Consider the following 18,513-nt stretch of genomic DNA (forward strand, 5'->3'; position numbering starts at 1 on the left):
TATGCCTGGGGTAAGCAAATGGTGAAGGAGTGAAGGCGAAGAGTGCTATGGGTGCTTTAATTTGAAAATGAAATATGCAGACTGTTAACAAAATTAAGCAAATTGCAGTTATACTATTTCATTTTTCTGTAATGGTTTCTCTCATTTGGCAATGTTGAAAGCTTTTTTTTATTAAGAATGGCAGCTGTTTACTAACATCCCTAATTCTCTTTTTAAAGTTCACTTTGCTAGATATTTGCTGAATCTTTGTTATTTTGGGAAACTGCAAATACTTTGTGTAGTTGGAGGAGGATTCAGAAGATTACAAGAGGCCATTGCTGAGAACACTTCTGTCTGGAACTGTAAGAAGTGTAGTCATAACAGTTTATCCTATGTGCATTCTACATTTTTTAACATTGGTCTTACTTAAGCACTTTGCTGTATGCCTTCTTTCATGTGAGTGCTATGGGACTCTCTCCTGGCAATAACTTTGAAGTACGCATTTTCTTTGTAGATGCAAGTTGCACGTTATATCTTTTTGGTTCAGATTAGATTAGTTTATAATAGGATCATGTGTGAAGGCACAGAGAGGCATGATGAGTATTTACTTTATCCATGGTTAAGGAGGGTTTTGTTCCAGAGTAGTAGATCTAAGCCAGGAATGTGTTCTGAAATAAAAGGTAACAACATCACATTTTAGTGGTTACTCGACTATTCGATAGTCCCCAGAAGCGGGGCTAGCAGCCAGAGCACTCCCGGCCTCACTCCCAGGGAGCTCCCTGTCACCATGTGCTGCTGCCTCTGTATCAGGTGGGAGCCGGTCCACAAAGGGATACAGTTTCAGAAGCCCCTATCAGCAGGAAGGCTGAGTTTCCCGCAGACAGAAGCTCCACCAGCATTCCATGGAGCAGCCTCTGTCTGTGGCAAGCCTCGGTCCACCATGGGCAAAGGCTGCTCCATTCTCCAGTGTCTTTCTTCCAAAGTCCAGTAATGCCTTGGCTATATCTCTGTCCTCATTGAAGAAACCAAGATAGGGTTGCTTTTAGTGGATTATTTCAGAATAGCTTTACAAGAGTTGATATATAAAAATTAAACATTAATATTATCTTACTGATCATTATTATTATTTACCAAAGATTAAATGTGTTTGCATTAAAGAGAGTTGAGACGTGATGGTATTCTGTTATTAAGATGTGAGGTCTGAGGACATACTGCCTTTGAAAATGTTTTGAATATAGTGAACTTACATGAAAATCAGATATTATGATTGTAGTTTTAGCCACTTTTAGAAAATACTTTCATAGTTTATAAAGCTACTTGAAAAATAGCTAAGTTTTAGTTGATAGGAAAAATTAAGATAAAAATATGATAAATTTTCAAATGTGAAAATTTTAGTGTGCTCACAGACCCATTTCTGGGTATAAATATCCAGGGCCTACATCTCCACTCTTCTGCACCTGACCTCATAAAACTCTTGTGTGCCTTCCCTTTTCACAGATGTAAATGATTACACAAATTGCAAAGCACTAAAGATCCAGGCCATGAAAATATACCTAAATAGAATGATTTTTTGAGTGCAACTCTGGCACCCAACATTTGCAAATTTGACCCCAAAGAGGCCAATAAGCCAATTAGAAGTAGCTATTCCACATCTCTCCATTTTTTAAAAAAACAACATTATTTGTTTAAAGTAACAAGACATGAATATTGGTTTTAGTGTGTGGGGGGGGGGGAGGGAGGGGGAGTTGTAATCCGTTCTGCCCCACTTCAGTTCTTACAAAATCAAGGTGTGTCACAGAGATTGAAGTGTTACTTTTCACTTAGAACAATGAGAAAATTCAAGTTTCTTTTACATTTTGTGAGTCACTTGGCTTTTACTGGTGTTCTTAAATCCAAGGCACATACATACAGTATTTCACTACAAGTCTTGTCACAATCTTTTTTTTTTAAGGTTCTGGTTTGTTACTGCATCTATTTGGATATTTGAAAACTTAAGTTAAATTAGGGATGGGGAAAGTTTTCAGGAAAATTCATAGAAGTTTCATGAAATGTTTTAAATTTTAAAAACTCAGATTTTTTTTCAAGGAAATTAACTGGTGCATATGTTCAAACAGACATTGATCACCCCGTTTGAAATATCCTCTAATCCATCTTCCCACTAACTTTCATATAAGGTTATCAGGACATAACTAATTATCTCTCCCTATTGTCACACTAAAGAGAAAATTGGGCTTTCACCCACTTAGATGCAGAAATCTTCAGGTAGTGGGGCCCATGTGGCCCCACTTGCACAAAGTGGATTTCAGAGGTCTCTTAGAATAGGTACATGGCAGGGGTGAAAGAAAAATTAATTTTCCCACTATGGCGGGTGGGTGGGGCACACCATCTGTGGGTGGGTGTGCACATGACCCCCTCCCCCAAGTGATTCCACCCCGCCCGCAGCCTGGGGGCCCCAACCTTTTCCAGGGAGGGGCATACATTCCCTGGGGGGGCATACTACAATCAGAAGAGCTGATGACAGTTCTTTTGTTTTGCCCCTGCTTGTGGGAGGAGCATTAGCCTCAGATCTGACCCCTGCTCCTCCATAGAGCTGCCTCTCCTCCAACTCCATCTGTACATCAGCAGCCCTGCTGGGGGGAAGGAATGGGAGTTCTGACAGTTGCTTTGCCCCTGCCAGTGGGGAGAGGAGCAGAATGTCAGCAATTCCTCCAGCTGCTGTACCGCTTCCATCTCCCCCAGCCCTATTCTCCCAAGGGGCTGATACTGTACAGGGAGCTGGAGGAGAGACAGCTCCATAGAAGGGCTAGGAGTAGTAATAGTGCTATGTCTTTCCAATACATTGTACTGGCTAATAGCTGGTAAAGCATACCAGATTTTGCCAGTCAATTTCTTTCTGGCATGTAGGATTGACATATGGTTGAATCAAAAATACCGAACACCCCGCCCGCCTCCCCCCAAAAAAAACACTGGGGGAAAAATTCTGTTGAGGGGGAAAAAAAGCGGGGGGAGACCAAAGTTGTTGAGCAAAAAAAAAAAAGTAATGAAACAGCATGGCCCCTTTCAGCCTTTGAGAGTCAGTGAAAAGTTAGAATAGGGATAGGAACAAGGGAGCGGTTGAGCACTAAAACTCAGGGGAGGCATTGCTTCCCCTTGGGCCTTAGGCTTTTTGCCAGAAGCCATTTTGTGTTCTTGTTCAAGCCAGAACTTAGCTTCTCTGCGGAACTAGGTAAGCATGAGGTCCGGGAGCTGGGGGACGAGGCGGGGGGCTAGGCTCAGGCCCAGGCACTACGGTTGCCAGGAGCCTGATATTTTTGGGAAGAAAAATCAGAAAATATTGGACACCTATTTTTTAGGTGTCCAATATTTTCTGAATTTTTTTACCCGACAGGAGGCAAAAATATCGGACTGTCCGGGTCAATCCCGGATACCTGGCAACCCTACCATGTCTGGGCATACCAGTTTACTTTCACCATAGAAGCAGTACAAATGGTACGGGAGGTGGAGTTCAGATAAGAAAGAGTGGAATTTGGGCCAAGGAATCCTTGACAGCATAGGCTTTTTAGACTTCTACTCTGTGGTGTGGCTTCATTAGAGGGCAAACAGAGCTATTTCAGCTGTGGATCTGTAATAATCTCTGTGGAGCAGTTCACATTTCCCCAACATCCATTCCAACTTCTTAGGCTGGGTGCAGGTTTTGCTCCTAGATGTAGCGCTATGATGCCTAGCAACTTCTTTAGCCTTGCTTGGCTAAGAGTTTGGCTATAGATATAAATTGTGCAAAGCCATATTCTTATCGGCTGGTTGGATTTTTGATTGTATCATATGTGTGCATTTGCTTGTAACTGTTTACAGACTTCATCACTTAAAAGGAAAAAATAATCTATGTTATATGGATGAAGAACAGTGTTAATGGGAGTGAAAGGTAAGGTTACAAGATCAAGTGTGAGATGTGTCCTGGCAGTCTCTTGCTTTGTATACTTTAATAAGATAACCATTGATGATAACTTTTTAAGAGTAGCCATGCCAGAAGCCACCCAACCTCCCTACATTTAGGGTGTCCCTTATCCTGCCTTCTCCAAGCAGGAGCTGGCTCTAGTTCTGTCAGTTTGATCCTGGGGCTGGGGCTGGAGAGGAGACTAGAACCCACCACCCTGCGCTCCCCAGGCGAATTACACAAAATTCATAATTCCACACAAATTCCAAATGACCATTTCATGCACATAAGTACCTATTTTGCATGTGAATTTGTATATATGCATCCACGTGTATATTTTATGTGCCTAAGTTAGGCTATCCTTTATTAAAAATTAACTATTAAAGCATATAATTCAATTAAAATAATATATATTGCACAATCACCAACATGCTAAATACTGAGATACAGAGGATTATGTAGTAGGGGAATCTGTATCTGGTCACAGTATCCCGAGGCTGTCATTGTGAACTTACCCATTGTGAATGGGAATTGCTGAGGGTTCCAGGCACAGTGATATCCCATGTATATATTACCACAATAATTATCCTTGCTTTGACAGTTTGCACAAGCCCTTAAAAAGATTTAACACACTTCCTACATTTATACTTATCACATTTAGTGAAACTTATAATGGTAGATTATCTTGTATTATTTAAAGAACAGTGGAGTGATTTCTGTTCTGTGCCTTTCAAGAAGCACAGCCCACAAGGCAGAAAGACCAAAGTGCATCTAAACCATTCTTGCACTGCCTAAATTCTCATCGTGTCAGGGGACAGTGCAGTCCTGCTGTAAATTAGTGTAGCCACAAGGCTGCTCTGATTTACAGCAGTAGTCTTCACTACCGGGGACAATGACTGAAGATATTAGAATCATTGAAGAACTCATTCCAGTTACATAGACATTTGTAATTTTTGTCACTCAATAAAATTCCTTTAATTTGTGGTCCTAAAAGTCCATTCTTTGAGAGACTGTGTGCATAGTGGCTTATGATGTACATTTCAGGGAAACTTGTGTTTAAATAGTGTAGACATACATACCCTTATTCTCTTTTGGGAAGAGTTGTGTTTTTCTGCTAATGCATAAGCTGACCTGACTTAGATACCTCACTTTAGGGAATGTTTCACAGCTGTGAGTCCCAGGTGGAGATAGGTGCTTATCTCTGGCCCCTTGGTTGAGAGTAGGGATGTTAGCAATCAGTTAATTGAACAGTCAACTAATTGCATGAATTCTTAGTGGTTACTCAACTATTCTACAGTCCCTGGGGGCTGGCAGCCAATGTGTTCCTGCCCCACTCCCGGGGAGGCCCCTGCCACCAGAGGCAGCAGTGCAGGGTGCCAGACAGGAAACAATCCACAGGAGGAGCTAGTTTAAAAACCAGCTCTCCTCATGGACTGGCTGCTTGCCACCATGTGCTGCTGCCTCTGATACAGAGGCAAAAGTGCAGGATGGCAGCAGTCCCTGTCTACGGAGAGGAGGGCGTGGATTGAGCTCCCCACAGACAGAGGCTGCTGGGGGGAAGGGAGCAGAGAGGCTACCCTGAAGCGGTCTCCTCCCCCCTCTTCCCTGCTGGCAGCAGCATGGTGGGAGCAGGGGCAGGTGGCACCACAGAGCCGGTGCTGAGAGGAACTGGCTTTTAAGCCGGCTCCCCACAGCACCGGCTCCCAGTTCCCCCCCCCCCCACCCTATCCCAGCTTACCCTTTGCTGCCGCCTGATACAGAAGCAGCAAGGGAGTGGGGGGAGGAGGAAATGCAAGTAGTCAACTAGATTAACCAATAAGCCTAGACTTATTGGTTATTCGACTAGTTGGATACAAATTCACATCCCTATTTGAGAGCTGACTGGTGGAAAGGCATTTCCTTTGCATTTTGGCTCTGGCTAGTTTAGGCAGCTTCATGCTTAGTTTGCTGGCTTTTGATTATCTTTTCCTTACCCACCCAACTTGTCTATACATTGCATGTGGATCCTGGGCATTTAAGTTAGGACTCAGCATTCCAGTAGGTGGCAGGACACCTAGGGATCAGGTGATGCAGTGCCTAAGTATCTTTAGCCTGGTATGACTGACCCTGAAATTTAAAAAAAAAATCCTTCTGAGAGGAGAGAGGGACTTTGACTAATATCGAGGTCTTTGCATCGGAAATATTTGGCAGCAACAATCAGGCAACTTGTGCTCAAAAAAATTGAATACAAAATAAACTGGGTACAGGGACTTACTCACCAGTTCTCACCTTGTCTTCCTCTAGTCTTTTCTGCATTTGTGATTATTAATTGAAGTCTAACAATTTTGGGACAAAAAATGGTGATGTTTGTCATCCTCCCATATTATTTTTCAACAAAGGAGCTCTGCTAGTGATGTACAATATGCTGCATTAGGTCTACTCTATAGAAGAAGGATTAACGTTTTTTCATGATATATCTATTACATCACCGACTGGTGAATGCTAAGGATAAATGGCTCCGTCTAGCTTTGCTTTTTTAGAGGTATGTTTTCTCAATAATGTGTGGAGAATTATATTCACAAGAACTATTGTTTGAGAGTTTTGTATCTGGCACCCTATTGAGTGTTGAAAATGTACGCCCAGTACCAGGTGGCACTCATAAGCACAGAGGCTGAATGGGGCCATTAGAAAGGATACACACTGCTAAATCCCACTTAATCTCTATTCTGAAGTCTGAAGTGGGACTTAAGTAGTACATAGACCTCTCTACACAGGAGTGAATTTCACCCAGAGTTCACATTTCAGAAGTGTCTTTTAAAGTGAGCAAATACGTGTAATCCAAGATTTTTTAAAAAATACCTATGAGGCAATCAATACGACTCCACATTGACAAATGTTCCTGCCTCAGCATTGCTAGGGGGTTCTAAAGCTTACTGTGAATGGGGAAATACAATAAAAAATGTAATGTGGCCAAAGCAACTGCAATATTTAGCGAGAATCATCCTGAATGTAAAGATTATTGTGCAGAAATACGGAATGATAACTTGTTCAAATAGACATACATAAATAAAAGGAAGAGAGACAGAATTCTTCCTGGGACCTGCTGTCATTGCCATCTTCATCAGGTAACTTGTGGTTTCTAAAATGAGAACTGAAAGCAGGGCTATTACAACAAAAGTTTACAAACACTTTTATAATATGAATTGATCCCAATCATTCCTGGGACTTGGTACTTAAACCATTATCTTATTTAATAAACACATTTTTTTTATAAAGGCTGAGATAAAGGCCTTTTCCTCATGAGGAAGAGACATAGCACTGACAGTTTAATGTCTCAAATATGGAGTTTGCTGGAAGTATACAAAGAAACTACTGTATATTATCCAAAGCTCTGGTGCATTCCTTAACAAATGAACAAAGAACAGAAATCCCGGTTGCTCTCATCAGCTGGGGTTTACAACTGCACTTCCAAGGAATCCTCACAATTTATTTGAAGCCATTTATCCCAGGAGATTTACAAAGATATATTGGCATTGGAAAAGGTTCAGAGAAGGACAACAAAAATGATTAGGGGTTTGGAACGGGTCCCATATGAAGAGAGATTAAAAAGACTTGGACTTTTCAGCTTAGAAAAGAGGAGACTAAGGGAGGATATGATAGAGGTCTATAAAATCATGACTGGGTATGGAAAACATGAATAAGGACAAGTTATTTACTTATTCCCATAGAAGAACTAGGGGTCACCAAATGAAATTAATAGGCAGCAGGTTTAAAACAAACAAAAGGAAGATTTTCTTCACTCAACACACAATCAACCTGTGGAATTCCTTGCCATAGGATGCAGTGAAGGCTAGAACTTTAACAGGGTTAAAAAAGAGCTAGATAGATTCATGAAGATTAGGTCCATCAATGGCTATTAGCCAGGACTGGTAGAAATAGTATCCCTAGCCTCCGTTTCTCTGGATGTGGGTGACAGGGGAGGGGTCATGTGACGATTACCTGTTGTGATCCTTCCCACTGGGGTACCTGGTATAGGCCACTGTCGGCAGACAGGATACTGGGCTAGATGGACCTTTGGTTTGACCCAATATAGCTGTTCTTATGTTCTTATGAGACTGTGAATTAGAGATCCCATCACAATCCATTACTCTCAATGTTTGCAAATTTTTGTGGGTGGGTGGATGTGATTATAAACAGTTGACTAAACTTCACTGAGGCTTGTAAGTATGCAAGCTAACAGCAGCTCAAGTGCCAGGTGGTAATGACAAAAGGACCAAACCAATGGGGTTTCAGTAATAAGTTAAATTGTCTAAAGAATTGTCCTATCCTGTCAGACAGTTTTTTCCCAGATAACTTTTTAATTTGAAGAACTTGGTGGTGCTTGCAAAAATTGGTTCCAGTATTTCATTTTCTGGATTGAAAAGTGTTTGTACTTCTTGTACAATTACTTTTAGCTTGGATACAAAATAATGTCTATGTTTGCAATGACAGTCTCTATAAATCGTTATGATGTTTAGTTCTAATTGGCTTAGGAATGGGGTGGTGGTACTCTTGCAATTCCTGCCCTTACAGAAGACCGCAGAGGTGCTCCAATTTGTACTCAAAGGCAACAGAAAGTCCAGTGACACTTTAAAGACAAACACATTTATTAGGGTATTAGGGCAGAAGCTTCTGTGAGCTATGCTGAAACAGACTAACGAGAAATTTATATTCAGTTGCCTTTGTTGTATAGGATAGTATCAGCACCATAGAATAATAGCAACATGTTGGCATCCTGAACTCAGTGCTTTCTCTATCACCACATCTTCTATGCTGCATTGCTGCTGAGGTGTATCATAGTCTTTGCCTACACTGGTAATTGTGCAACACAGATTTTGTCATTCACAGGTACTTACCTACCTACTTCCCCAATGACAAAAGCTTTGCCATAGCAAGTTCTCACTTTAATAGTGCTTTATCATCAGGAGTGCATTCCTGCCTGCAAAGCAAAATGCTGCTCCCTGACAGGACATGGAGCAAAACTGCCCAGACAGACAGTGCTTGACTTTCAGCAACAGGACTGTGTCGACACAGCGCTAAAAGCTGAGTTGTGTAGACGTATCCATAGGGTTGCAAGAGTAGTTTTACAGCACAAATCCAACATGGGGATAATACCCTGCGCACTGATCAGCTGTATTTATAGCCTCTTTATGCTGTCAGAGAACTGCAAAGCGGCCACAGTAAAACAGGCAGTTAGGCCCTACATCCTTGCAGAAGGTGTCAAATCTGTCTGTGACATGTGTTATCTTTTGGATTGAATCCCTTATCATCTTGCTGTAAGGAGACTAGCAGTCACTTACAGTATGTTGCTTCCCATAACACTGTGAGAACACTGTCATGTTATCTCCTCCTACACTACAAGATAACGTGTGTCCCTAGTGAATGTATATTTTTAAGTTGCAAAGCTTCTGTAGTTAACATTATCACCAAAGTATCCTGAAATAGAAAACTGCAGGCAGGTTGGATTGTGTTAGAGGATGGTTACCATAATAACTACAATAACAATTTGTGAATGATAAGTAGATTCAGTGTTTGAAATAAAAATAAAATCTTTAAAAATGAAGATTCCAATAGTTCCACAAGGATTATATTATATTTAATTTCATTCATTACTTTGAAATCTCTTATGATTTAAAATGCGTTCAGTTCAAGAATTTTATGTCTAATACATTAATATATTTCAAATCATAACACTTCCCATCAATCTCAGCAGCCATCATTGGAGCATATGCCATTCCTAAAATAAATTTACAAACTGTCCATATTATGTATGGCCTTTGCACATAAGGCCAGATATAAACTCAGTGCTAAGGGAGCACAAAGAGTACTTGAGATCAGTGCAGAATATCTCTGTGCGTCCTAAGATTTCCAGTGTCCAATTTTCAACCAAAATGTCCTGGTTGCTCCTGTCAGCACTGCCTACAGGACAGTTAAAAGTCTGGTGAATGACACAGGGGTGTGGGGCTAAGGCAGGTTCCCTACCTTCCCTGGTTCTGTGTTGCTCCCGAAAGTGACTGCTAGTTCCTTGTGGCCCCTAGGTGCTGGGGCTGTAGGCCAGCTCCACAGATCCTAATGGGAGCTATGGGGGCAGCACTTGTGGTCACAAGGCAGCACATGGAGCCTCCCTGGACATTCATGCATCTAGAGGCCACAGGGACCTGCTGGCTGTCCTGGGCCCCTCTCAGACCTCCACTACCAGCCCTTGACACTAACCGCTTTGCATCCTAACCCCTTATCAGGGCTTGGAGCCCTCTTCCTTACCTTCAACCCCTCATTTCTAGCCCTGCCCTTAGCACATACACTCCAGATCAGAACCTTATCCCCTCACACATCCCAAACCTCTATCCAGCCTGGTGAAAGTGAGTGAGAGTGTGGCAGAGCAAACATGTAATGAGCAGGGGCATGGCCTCAGAAAAGGGGCAGGCAAGGAGGTGGGACATGGGTGTTCGGTTTTGTGCATTTAGAAAGTTGGGAACCTTAGTGAGCCCGCATGCCAAGCCATGGGATTGTGCCTTAATGGCACTGCCTCGTTCCCTTTTTAAAAAACAACTCTGCATCACCAACTGTGGTGAAGGGGAAAGAAAGGGGTGAGAGAACAATTTGCATCATCATCACTGTTGAGGACTGCTGTAATAGGGGACAAATTATGTAGAATTGTATGGGTGCAGTTGAGTTCTGATCTGTACCTTTTGATGCTGGGTGAGCTGAGGAGTGGATGGTAGGTTGTCTTGAATGACAGAAATATCATGCAGAAGAGAACAAAAAAGAGGAAAATAACCTTTAAACCTCATTTTTTTAAGGAGTAAGTGTTATTTCGAAGGAAGGTTTTTTTTCAAAATAACCCTGTCTAGTCTGCGTTTTTTCTTTCAAAATAGGGTATTTCGAAAAAGCAGCCGGATGTGATTATGCAAATGAGGCAGGGGAAATGCAAATCTGCACTTCAATTGCATTTTCATGTGTCTGCATTTGCATTCCTCTTGAAAGAGGAATGCAGTGTAGACATACCCTTTCAGACGCACTATTATTATTTTGAAATAACAAGCCCATTATTTCAAAATAACAGGCTTCTTCGTGTGGATGCTCACCTTGTTATTTCAAAATAATGGGAGTTATTTTGAAATAAGTCCCCCCAGTGTAGACATGTCCATAGAAACTGCTATAGCAAAGTTGCTCTGGGTCATGTTCAAGCTACAATTCCCAGCTTGCAATGACACCTACCCTAGTTCTTACTGAGCTACCATGCTAAAAATAGCAATATAGGTGTGGTATCCCAGGAATTGGCAACAGTGGCATGGACTAGCTGCTCCAAATACAAATCCTCTTGAATCCCATGCACACATTCAGGTAAGCTTGGCCATACTGCTGCTGCCAGTGGCCCCTCTCCCCCTCGTATATACCTTTGTTAGCAAGCTGGGAATCACACTCCTTGCTTGTAGTGTAACCATAGCCTCAGTTAGTCTGGAGTTAGTAAAAAAAGAAATATATTTCTATAAAGTATTATTTTGAATTAAGTTTAGATTTTTCATTCAGTTTTTAAACAATGCCAAAAGCCTATTACTAGATATATCTTAATCTCAAGTGCATGGGAATTTAAGACTAATTTTCTTTTTTATGTAATCAAAGTTCATTTTCTTGTTCTCTCATCTAGAAGCTTCCTTTATTTCTTCCTGTAATTGAGTCTTATAGGGCTTTCAGTGGTTCTGCAGGTGCCATGCATGCACTTGTGGTAGAGACAAAGTGATATTGATAGATAGGCCAGGTAATCTTCATATCTTCATAGAAGAAAGTTCTTGAGCCTGGATATTTGTTCTGATTCATTTAGTAAGGGGATTACAATTTGCTGATTTAAAAAAATTAAATATACTTGCAATCAATTTTAGCTGTCCAAATAATAGAAACTCCAGGGTGTGGTGACAGTAGAGGTGTTTCAGTGGGGAAGACAGGTCATTTAAGTGGAAAATGGGCTCCTCCAAGTCTCATTTTCAGTTGGGATGAGTACTCTACCATAGGTAGATGAAAAATCATCAAATCGTAAATAATGTTGTTAAATTCCGTTCTTAGGAGAAGTAAAAGATGTTTACAGTAAACAAATCTTGTTGCTGACTACACAAGTGAGAATTATGAACTGTTGACATTCTTCACTAGCTTGAATATGGTTTAGGTACTAGAGTTTCAGTTGCTTTTCATTAGCGTTCCTGAAGGAAAAAATAGCATATGCTGTTGAATGCAAGTTGAACATTTTATGTTTATTGAGCAGCGTCTGTTTAGTCTATTAACCTTGACAACGATGTCAGCGATTTTTCAGTTTGTTTTTCCCAAAGGCACTATGTTGCAGTATTATGATATACACAGTTATTTATAGTGTTTTCAGTTCATAGCCATACTACATAGACATTGGCCAGGGCTTAAATACCAGAGCCTTCTGCTATTCCAGCTACATTATTAGATAATTTAGAAAGTCAACATGAGGCAGGGAATGGAGATTGGTACACATCGCATAACCTAAAAAATATCAGCCTGAGTTCTGAGCCAAATATTTTTAATAGCTTTGACATTTTTGTGTTATGAAGAGAACAAAATCGACAGGAACAGAGAGGATCCAGGTAATGCACGTGTGCACATATGGAGGTGGGGAGCTTTCTTCAGCTATTCATGGATTTTTGTTCTCTAGAAAGTGCCATTAGCAACCTACCTTTAATAACATTCTTCCAATCTCCTTTTCCAGGCAGTCCCTGTCTTCTCCTCCCATCTTCCTGTCTAATCTGTCTTTCCTCTTTTTTTCACCCAAGCAAATGGACTTCCAGACTCCCACAAAAGTTTCCCTCACCAGCATCCACCCTCACCAGATCTCCTAGTTCACCCTGGCTAGCTTTCCCAGTGTGGTCCCAGATTCATTTGCTCCCCTCTCCAGTCTGGCTTTAGTCCTCTCTGCATTAAAACCAGACAACTTCTTCCTCCAGTCTGCCTGGGCTTTTGCAGGGAGACCTCTGAGGGCAGAGGAGAGAGACAGTTTCCCTGTTCTTAGTTCTGGTACCCTGCCCACCCCAATCCAGAGCTGCTAGGGACAGCCACCACAAGGAAAGCCTAGCTTTGTCCCTGTTGCCTTGGGCTGAGCATGCTGAGTTGCTCTGTGAGGATGGGGCATGTGCAGTCTAGTCTGCATAAGGGTCTGTAGGAGGCTCAAGCCTGATCAGTGAAGATAGACTTTTCTGAGGTTCAGCTCAAGTAAGTTTTTAGTGAACAGATGTGAATATGACACACTTTTCAAACTTAACGTCTGTTCCTTAAAGGCACGGGATTCTTTATTATTTCAGATAGCACAAATACTTGCAGCACACACTGCAGAGAAATTTTTTTTTGGGGGGGGAGGGTTGTCTGAAACAGGGCTCCGCCCAGGACTGCAGTCGGGGATGGCAAAGTGGGAAGTTGCTTTAGGGCCCAGTGATCTAAAAGAGCCCAGAGTTCCAGGCCGACCATGGCAACAGCAGTGTCCAAAGCCCCTTGCAGCTCAGTACGGGCAGTGATGAGGGCTGGTTGGTGGAGGCTAGCCTTTTGGAGGGCCCAGAACCAACCCCTCAACATGGACAATTTCAATCCAAATGGCTAAAAATGGACAATTATAAGCATCTGAAAACAGGTTTTTATAATGGGAAGTGTTAGTAAACCTTTTCTAGGAAGTCACATCTTAGCCATGCAAAGAACAAATAAGAATTCATCTTTTCACACACAAAATGTAGACAGTCTGAGGGGTAGGTGTGTGAGTCTATAACTTTAAAAACAACTAGTACTCCTATGGCACCATATAGACTAACAAAAATATATAGTTTCATGAGCTTTTGTGGGCAAAACCCACGTCATCAGATGAGCACGTTTTGCCCACAAAAACTCATGACACTATGGCTACGTCTACAATGGCATGATTTTCCGGAAATGCTTTTAGCGGAAAAGTTTTCTGTTAAAAGCATTTTCGGAAAAGTGCGTCTAGATTGGCAGGACGCCTTTCCGGAAAAGCACTTTTTCCGGAAAAGTGTCCGTGGCCAATCTAGACACGCTTTTCCGCAAAAAAGCCCCAATCGTCATTTTCGCTTTTTTGCGGAAAACACTACTGTGCTGTCTACACTGGCCCTTTTCTGGAATAGTTTTCCGGAAAAAGACTTTTGCCCGAACGGGAGCAGCATAGTTTTTCCGGAAAAGCACTGATGATTTTACATTAGAGCGTCAGTGCTTTTCCAGAAATTCAAGCGGCCAGTGTAGACAGCTGGCAAGTTTTTCCAGAAAAGTGGCTGATTTTCCGGAATAACTTGCCAGTGTAGACACAGCCTATATTTTTTGTTAGTCATTATGGTGCTAGCTCATAGTATCAGTGTCCCTGACAATTAGTAAACCATTTTAGGTCATATGACTGTATCTCTCTTCATTGGGTTGTGTTAAATGGTATCTCCAAAAGAAAGAAGGGTAAGGAGAGAGAAACAGCTCAGCTGCTTTAGGCTGCATAGATTTCAAATCAAAATAAAAGTGGAATGGACACACTCTTCAGATCAGAGATTACAAGATATTATAAGTAAATTGCTTCATCATTTACTGTATTAATCAATAGCCTAGAGATTCTGATTGCTGTGTTTTCTTTATAAAATAAGCAATATAGGATTGGTAGACATATACAATAATTAATTGGGATTCACATGAGTATTTTTTAAAATGTCATTTGCTCCAGTAACCAGGCTCAATCAAAAGCAGGCTATATTATAAACTGGGAGATGTCTAGTTTTCTGGATACTGACGTTTGGTCCACGATGGCCATATGATGTACAAATAGCCTGTTCTGAATTTGAAGAGAGTACAGACATATCAGAGAACAGGCTTCCTGCTATGTAAGGTAAGGAAAGTGTATTAGTAAATGCTGCGTACATATCTACAAAAATTGAATTAAATAAAATATACCTACTATAGCGAGGATATTCAGAGAATATTTACAAGTTGTGGCCTAGCTGAGCCATACCATTTGAGACATCCTTGGGGAAGAAAACCCTGCCTTTTTAGAACTAGGAGGATATAAGTTGACAAATCCACCAAATGAAAAAGATAAGATAAAACATTTATTTACATGAACTATTACTTGATATATGTTTTAACAAGATTAACCTCTTTCAATGGTTATGTATTCACTACATAAGTACTCTTTAAGGGCCTTGGTGTATTCCCAGTGGCATGGGCAGATAAAGAAAACTACTCTAAACAGGGGGCTAATATCTGTCAAAGGATATGTCTACACTAGCCCCCTCGTTCGAACTAGGGTGGCTAAGTAGGCATTCGAACTTGTAAATGAAGCCTGGGATTTAAATATCCCGGGCTTCATTTGCATGTTCCCAGGCGGGCGCCATTTTAAAATCCCCTTAGTTCGAACTGACTGCCCACAGCTACATGCGGCGGTCATAAATTAATCCGAACTAAGTCCTTAATTCGGATTAACTGTTACTCCTCCTGCAATGAGATGTAACAGTTAAACCGAACTAAGAACTTAGTTCGGATTAACTTCTGACTGCCGTGTGTAGCCGCGGGCAGTCAGTTCGAACTAAGGGGATTTAAAAATGGCGCCCGCCTGGGAACATGCAAATGAAACCCGGGATATTTAAATCCCAGGCTTCATTTACAAGTTTGAATGCCTACATTAGCCACCCTAGTTTGAACTAGGGGACTTGTGTAGACATACCCAAAGAGAGGGCATGAGTTTCCTAGTGATCTTTGCCTTGTGTGGGTAATGTTTGCACTCCTTTATATGTACTCAGACATCAGAAATTGACATCATGAGGTGCCAGTTGCGCAATTCCAAGAGATGCTGCTTTGGTAGGAGTTCTGTGGCTCAACAGCACAGGCTGCCATATCAAGGGATGTGATAGTGTAGTTGATTAAGTGATTAATCAGTAAGCAAAAGCTGGGATTTTTCTTTGCTGTACATTGGTGTAAGTGCCTTGAAGTCAACAAAGTGCTGAATTTTAACTAGCTCAGTTAGTTTGCAAACTGAAAAGTGTCTACTTTTCTTGGTTCTTAGTAACATTGTGAGTGCTCCATCTGAGTCCAGCATTTACTCCAAGAGTCTATATACGCTTATTTCAAAGAAACCAACTGAGTATTAGTTCATAATAAAAGAAATGGAAATTACATTTCATTGATGTATGACTGAGTTCTCTTATCACAGCATGTCACTAGAGTTCTAGATACTTTTCACTACACTGGCTTCTTTTGCAACCAATCAGTACAAGGCCAGGAACATGTGATTAAGAACAGACCCCTAAATGACTACCCCCAGCTCACCCCCCACATTGCTCTGCTTGTAATAATGGATTAACATAACACATCTTAGCTGTTTTATCACATCCTAGCTGCTGCCGCTGCCGCGCTGCTGCTGCTTTTCTTTGTGGAATTTTTTTTACTGGCATAGCTTGCCAGATCATTTCCTTAACTGCTTGCAGCAAGAGGTTTTGTTTTTGACTCTGAGAACAATACTTAAAGAACATTTTGAGCGTGGGAAACATGTACTGGAACTCTCTTCCAGCTGTAGAAGCTGTACGGCTTAGACAGAAACACTAAAGATACACTTCGCTCTTACTTTAGGACATTATGGACATGTAAGAACCTGAAGGTGCAGATATGTATCTTTACGGCAGTGATGATTATGAAGTGGTAAGACGTGAATTATGTGTACTTTTATTGGGTTACAAGTCTCTAATGGGTAGCCAGTTTAGTCTATAACTTTAAAAACAAGTAATTTCTGTAGCATCTTAGAGACTAACAAAAATATCATGAGCTTTTGTGGGTACAACCTGCTTCTTCACATCTGAAAAAGTGGCTTTTGTCCATGAAAGCTCGTGATAAATGTGTTAGTCTCTAAGGTGTCACAGGACTACTCATTTTTATTGGGTTGAGTATCTTTCAAAAGTTATTATACTGCTTTGAATTTCTGATCAATATTTTTTTGTTTTTGTCATTGAATAAATTACTATAATTTTATTCATAGTTCTTCCATGATCAAACAATTGCAAAAAAAAAAAATTGCAAACTATTGAAATAGTTACATTTAAATTGATAGATTAAAATTAAATTGCCTTTATTTCTCTCATACTGTGGCAGTATAAGTTAGTACAATTATAAATATGGATTTGAATTCTTTAATTAATATGGGCCTGGCCCACGAAAGCTCATCATCTAATAAACCATCTTGTTAGTCTTTAAAGTGCTACATAGTCCTGTATTTTGTTTCAGCTTGTGTTTTGATTACTCCAATTACTTCAATGTGCTATTCTTCTGAAGTCTAAAAGCTCCGTATATTGTATTTTGGATACTTCCAAAATCTCAAGGCATTAATTTGCATTGCTTTTCATTTTTATCAATTCTCAGTAAATTTATTTTTGTTTTTGTAACTATTATATTTTATTTATTCAAACATTATAGAAAGACAGATGAGACAATCATTTAAAAGTAGCAGTTTGCACAATGAACTGTTTTAAGTCACACAACTATTAAAAAAATCTTCAGTTATAGAGAAAGCCGTTGTAATGTGTGCAGTTATAACTAGGATGGGCACAAATAGATTTTTTTTGTCATTTTGATGGGTAAGAGCAAATGTTTATTTTAAAACGTTTTTATATTTTTATCTCTTTAAAGTTTCAAATTGCTGGAAATTATGGGGAGATCAGAAAATTAATAACATCTTGCATCAAACTCTAGAGCAACATTTTTCTTTCTTTGCCTATCTGTACATTTTGATTATCAATAGAAATATTGTTCCACAACCTTTTCCTGCTGAGCCAGAATCTCTGGTCTTCCCCAGCAAGGTATAGATATGGGGTTACCGCGCATGGCAGAGTAACAGGACTCTGAGAACAGCTTAGCTCTGGGAAGTCTCAGTCACTTAGACTGAACACAGTGCTCTGGTGCATGGCCCCATTAGAATCAAAACCCCAGGTAAATTTGTCTTACTCTGTATAAAAGTTTTACACAGAGTAAGCTTATAAAGTTCACCCCCTTTATCAATGAAAGAGATATATCCACAGCTTTAGTTGTCTCCCTCATCTCCAACTACACACTCAGCTCGGCAGAAGAATGTTCTATCTCGGGGATTCTCTTTTTGCCCCACCACCCCCACTAACATGATTTCCTGGACACCACGGTACAAATAAGTGACAGTCACATCAATACCACCCTATTCCAAAAACCTACCGACCGCTATACTTACCTGCATGCCTCCAGCTTCCATCCCGGACACACCACACGATCCTTTGTTTACAGCCAAGCACTGAGGTACAACCGCATATGCTCCAAACCCTCAGACAGAGACCTACACCTAAAAGATCTTCAACAAGCATTCTGTAAACTGCAATACCCACATGAGGAAGTGAGGAGACAGATTGACAGAGCCAGACGTGTACCCAGAAGCCTCCTGCTACGGGACAAGCCCAAGAAAGAAACCAACAGAACACCACTGGCCATCACCTACAGTCCCCAGCTAAAACCTCTCCAACGCATCATTAGTGATCTACAACCCATCCTGGACAATGATCCCTCGCTTTCACAGGCCTTGGGAG

At 40.9% G+C, this 18,513-nt stretch overlaps 1 protein-coding gene across 2 annotated transcripts in view; it reads left to right on the forward strand.

Moving 5' to 3' along the window:
• The window catches only part of CACNB2 (calcium voltage-gated channel auxiliary subunit beta 2), a 382,137-nt gene that overhangs the window by 185,953 nt on the left and 177,671 nt on the right, over positions 1-18,513 (forward strand). Inside the window, exon 1 of one of the 2 annotated variants that reach the window (XM_075922478.2) lies at positions 16,313-16,612. The exons of the other annotated variant lie outside the window; for it this stretch is intronic. Within the exon in view, the coding sequence (XP_075778593.1) occupies positions 16,580-16,612 (33 nt within the window). The 5' untranslated portion in view covers positions 16,313-16,579. Of the gene's footprint in view, positions 1-16,312; positions 16,613-18,513 lie in introns of those variants that run through there. 2 annotated transcript variants of the gene reach the window in all.

This window comes from Pelodiscus sinensis, chromosome 2 (genome assembly GCF_052426305.1).
Source record: "Pelodiscus sinensis isolate ZL-2025 chromosome 2, ASM5242630v1, whole genome shotgun sequence".
In the NCBI taxonomy this organism is placed as follows: Eukaryota; Metazoa; Chordata; order Testudines; family Trionychidae; genus Pelodiscus; species Pelodiscus sinensis.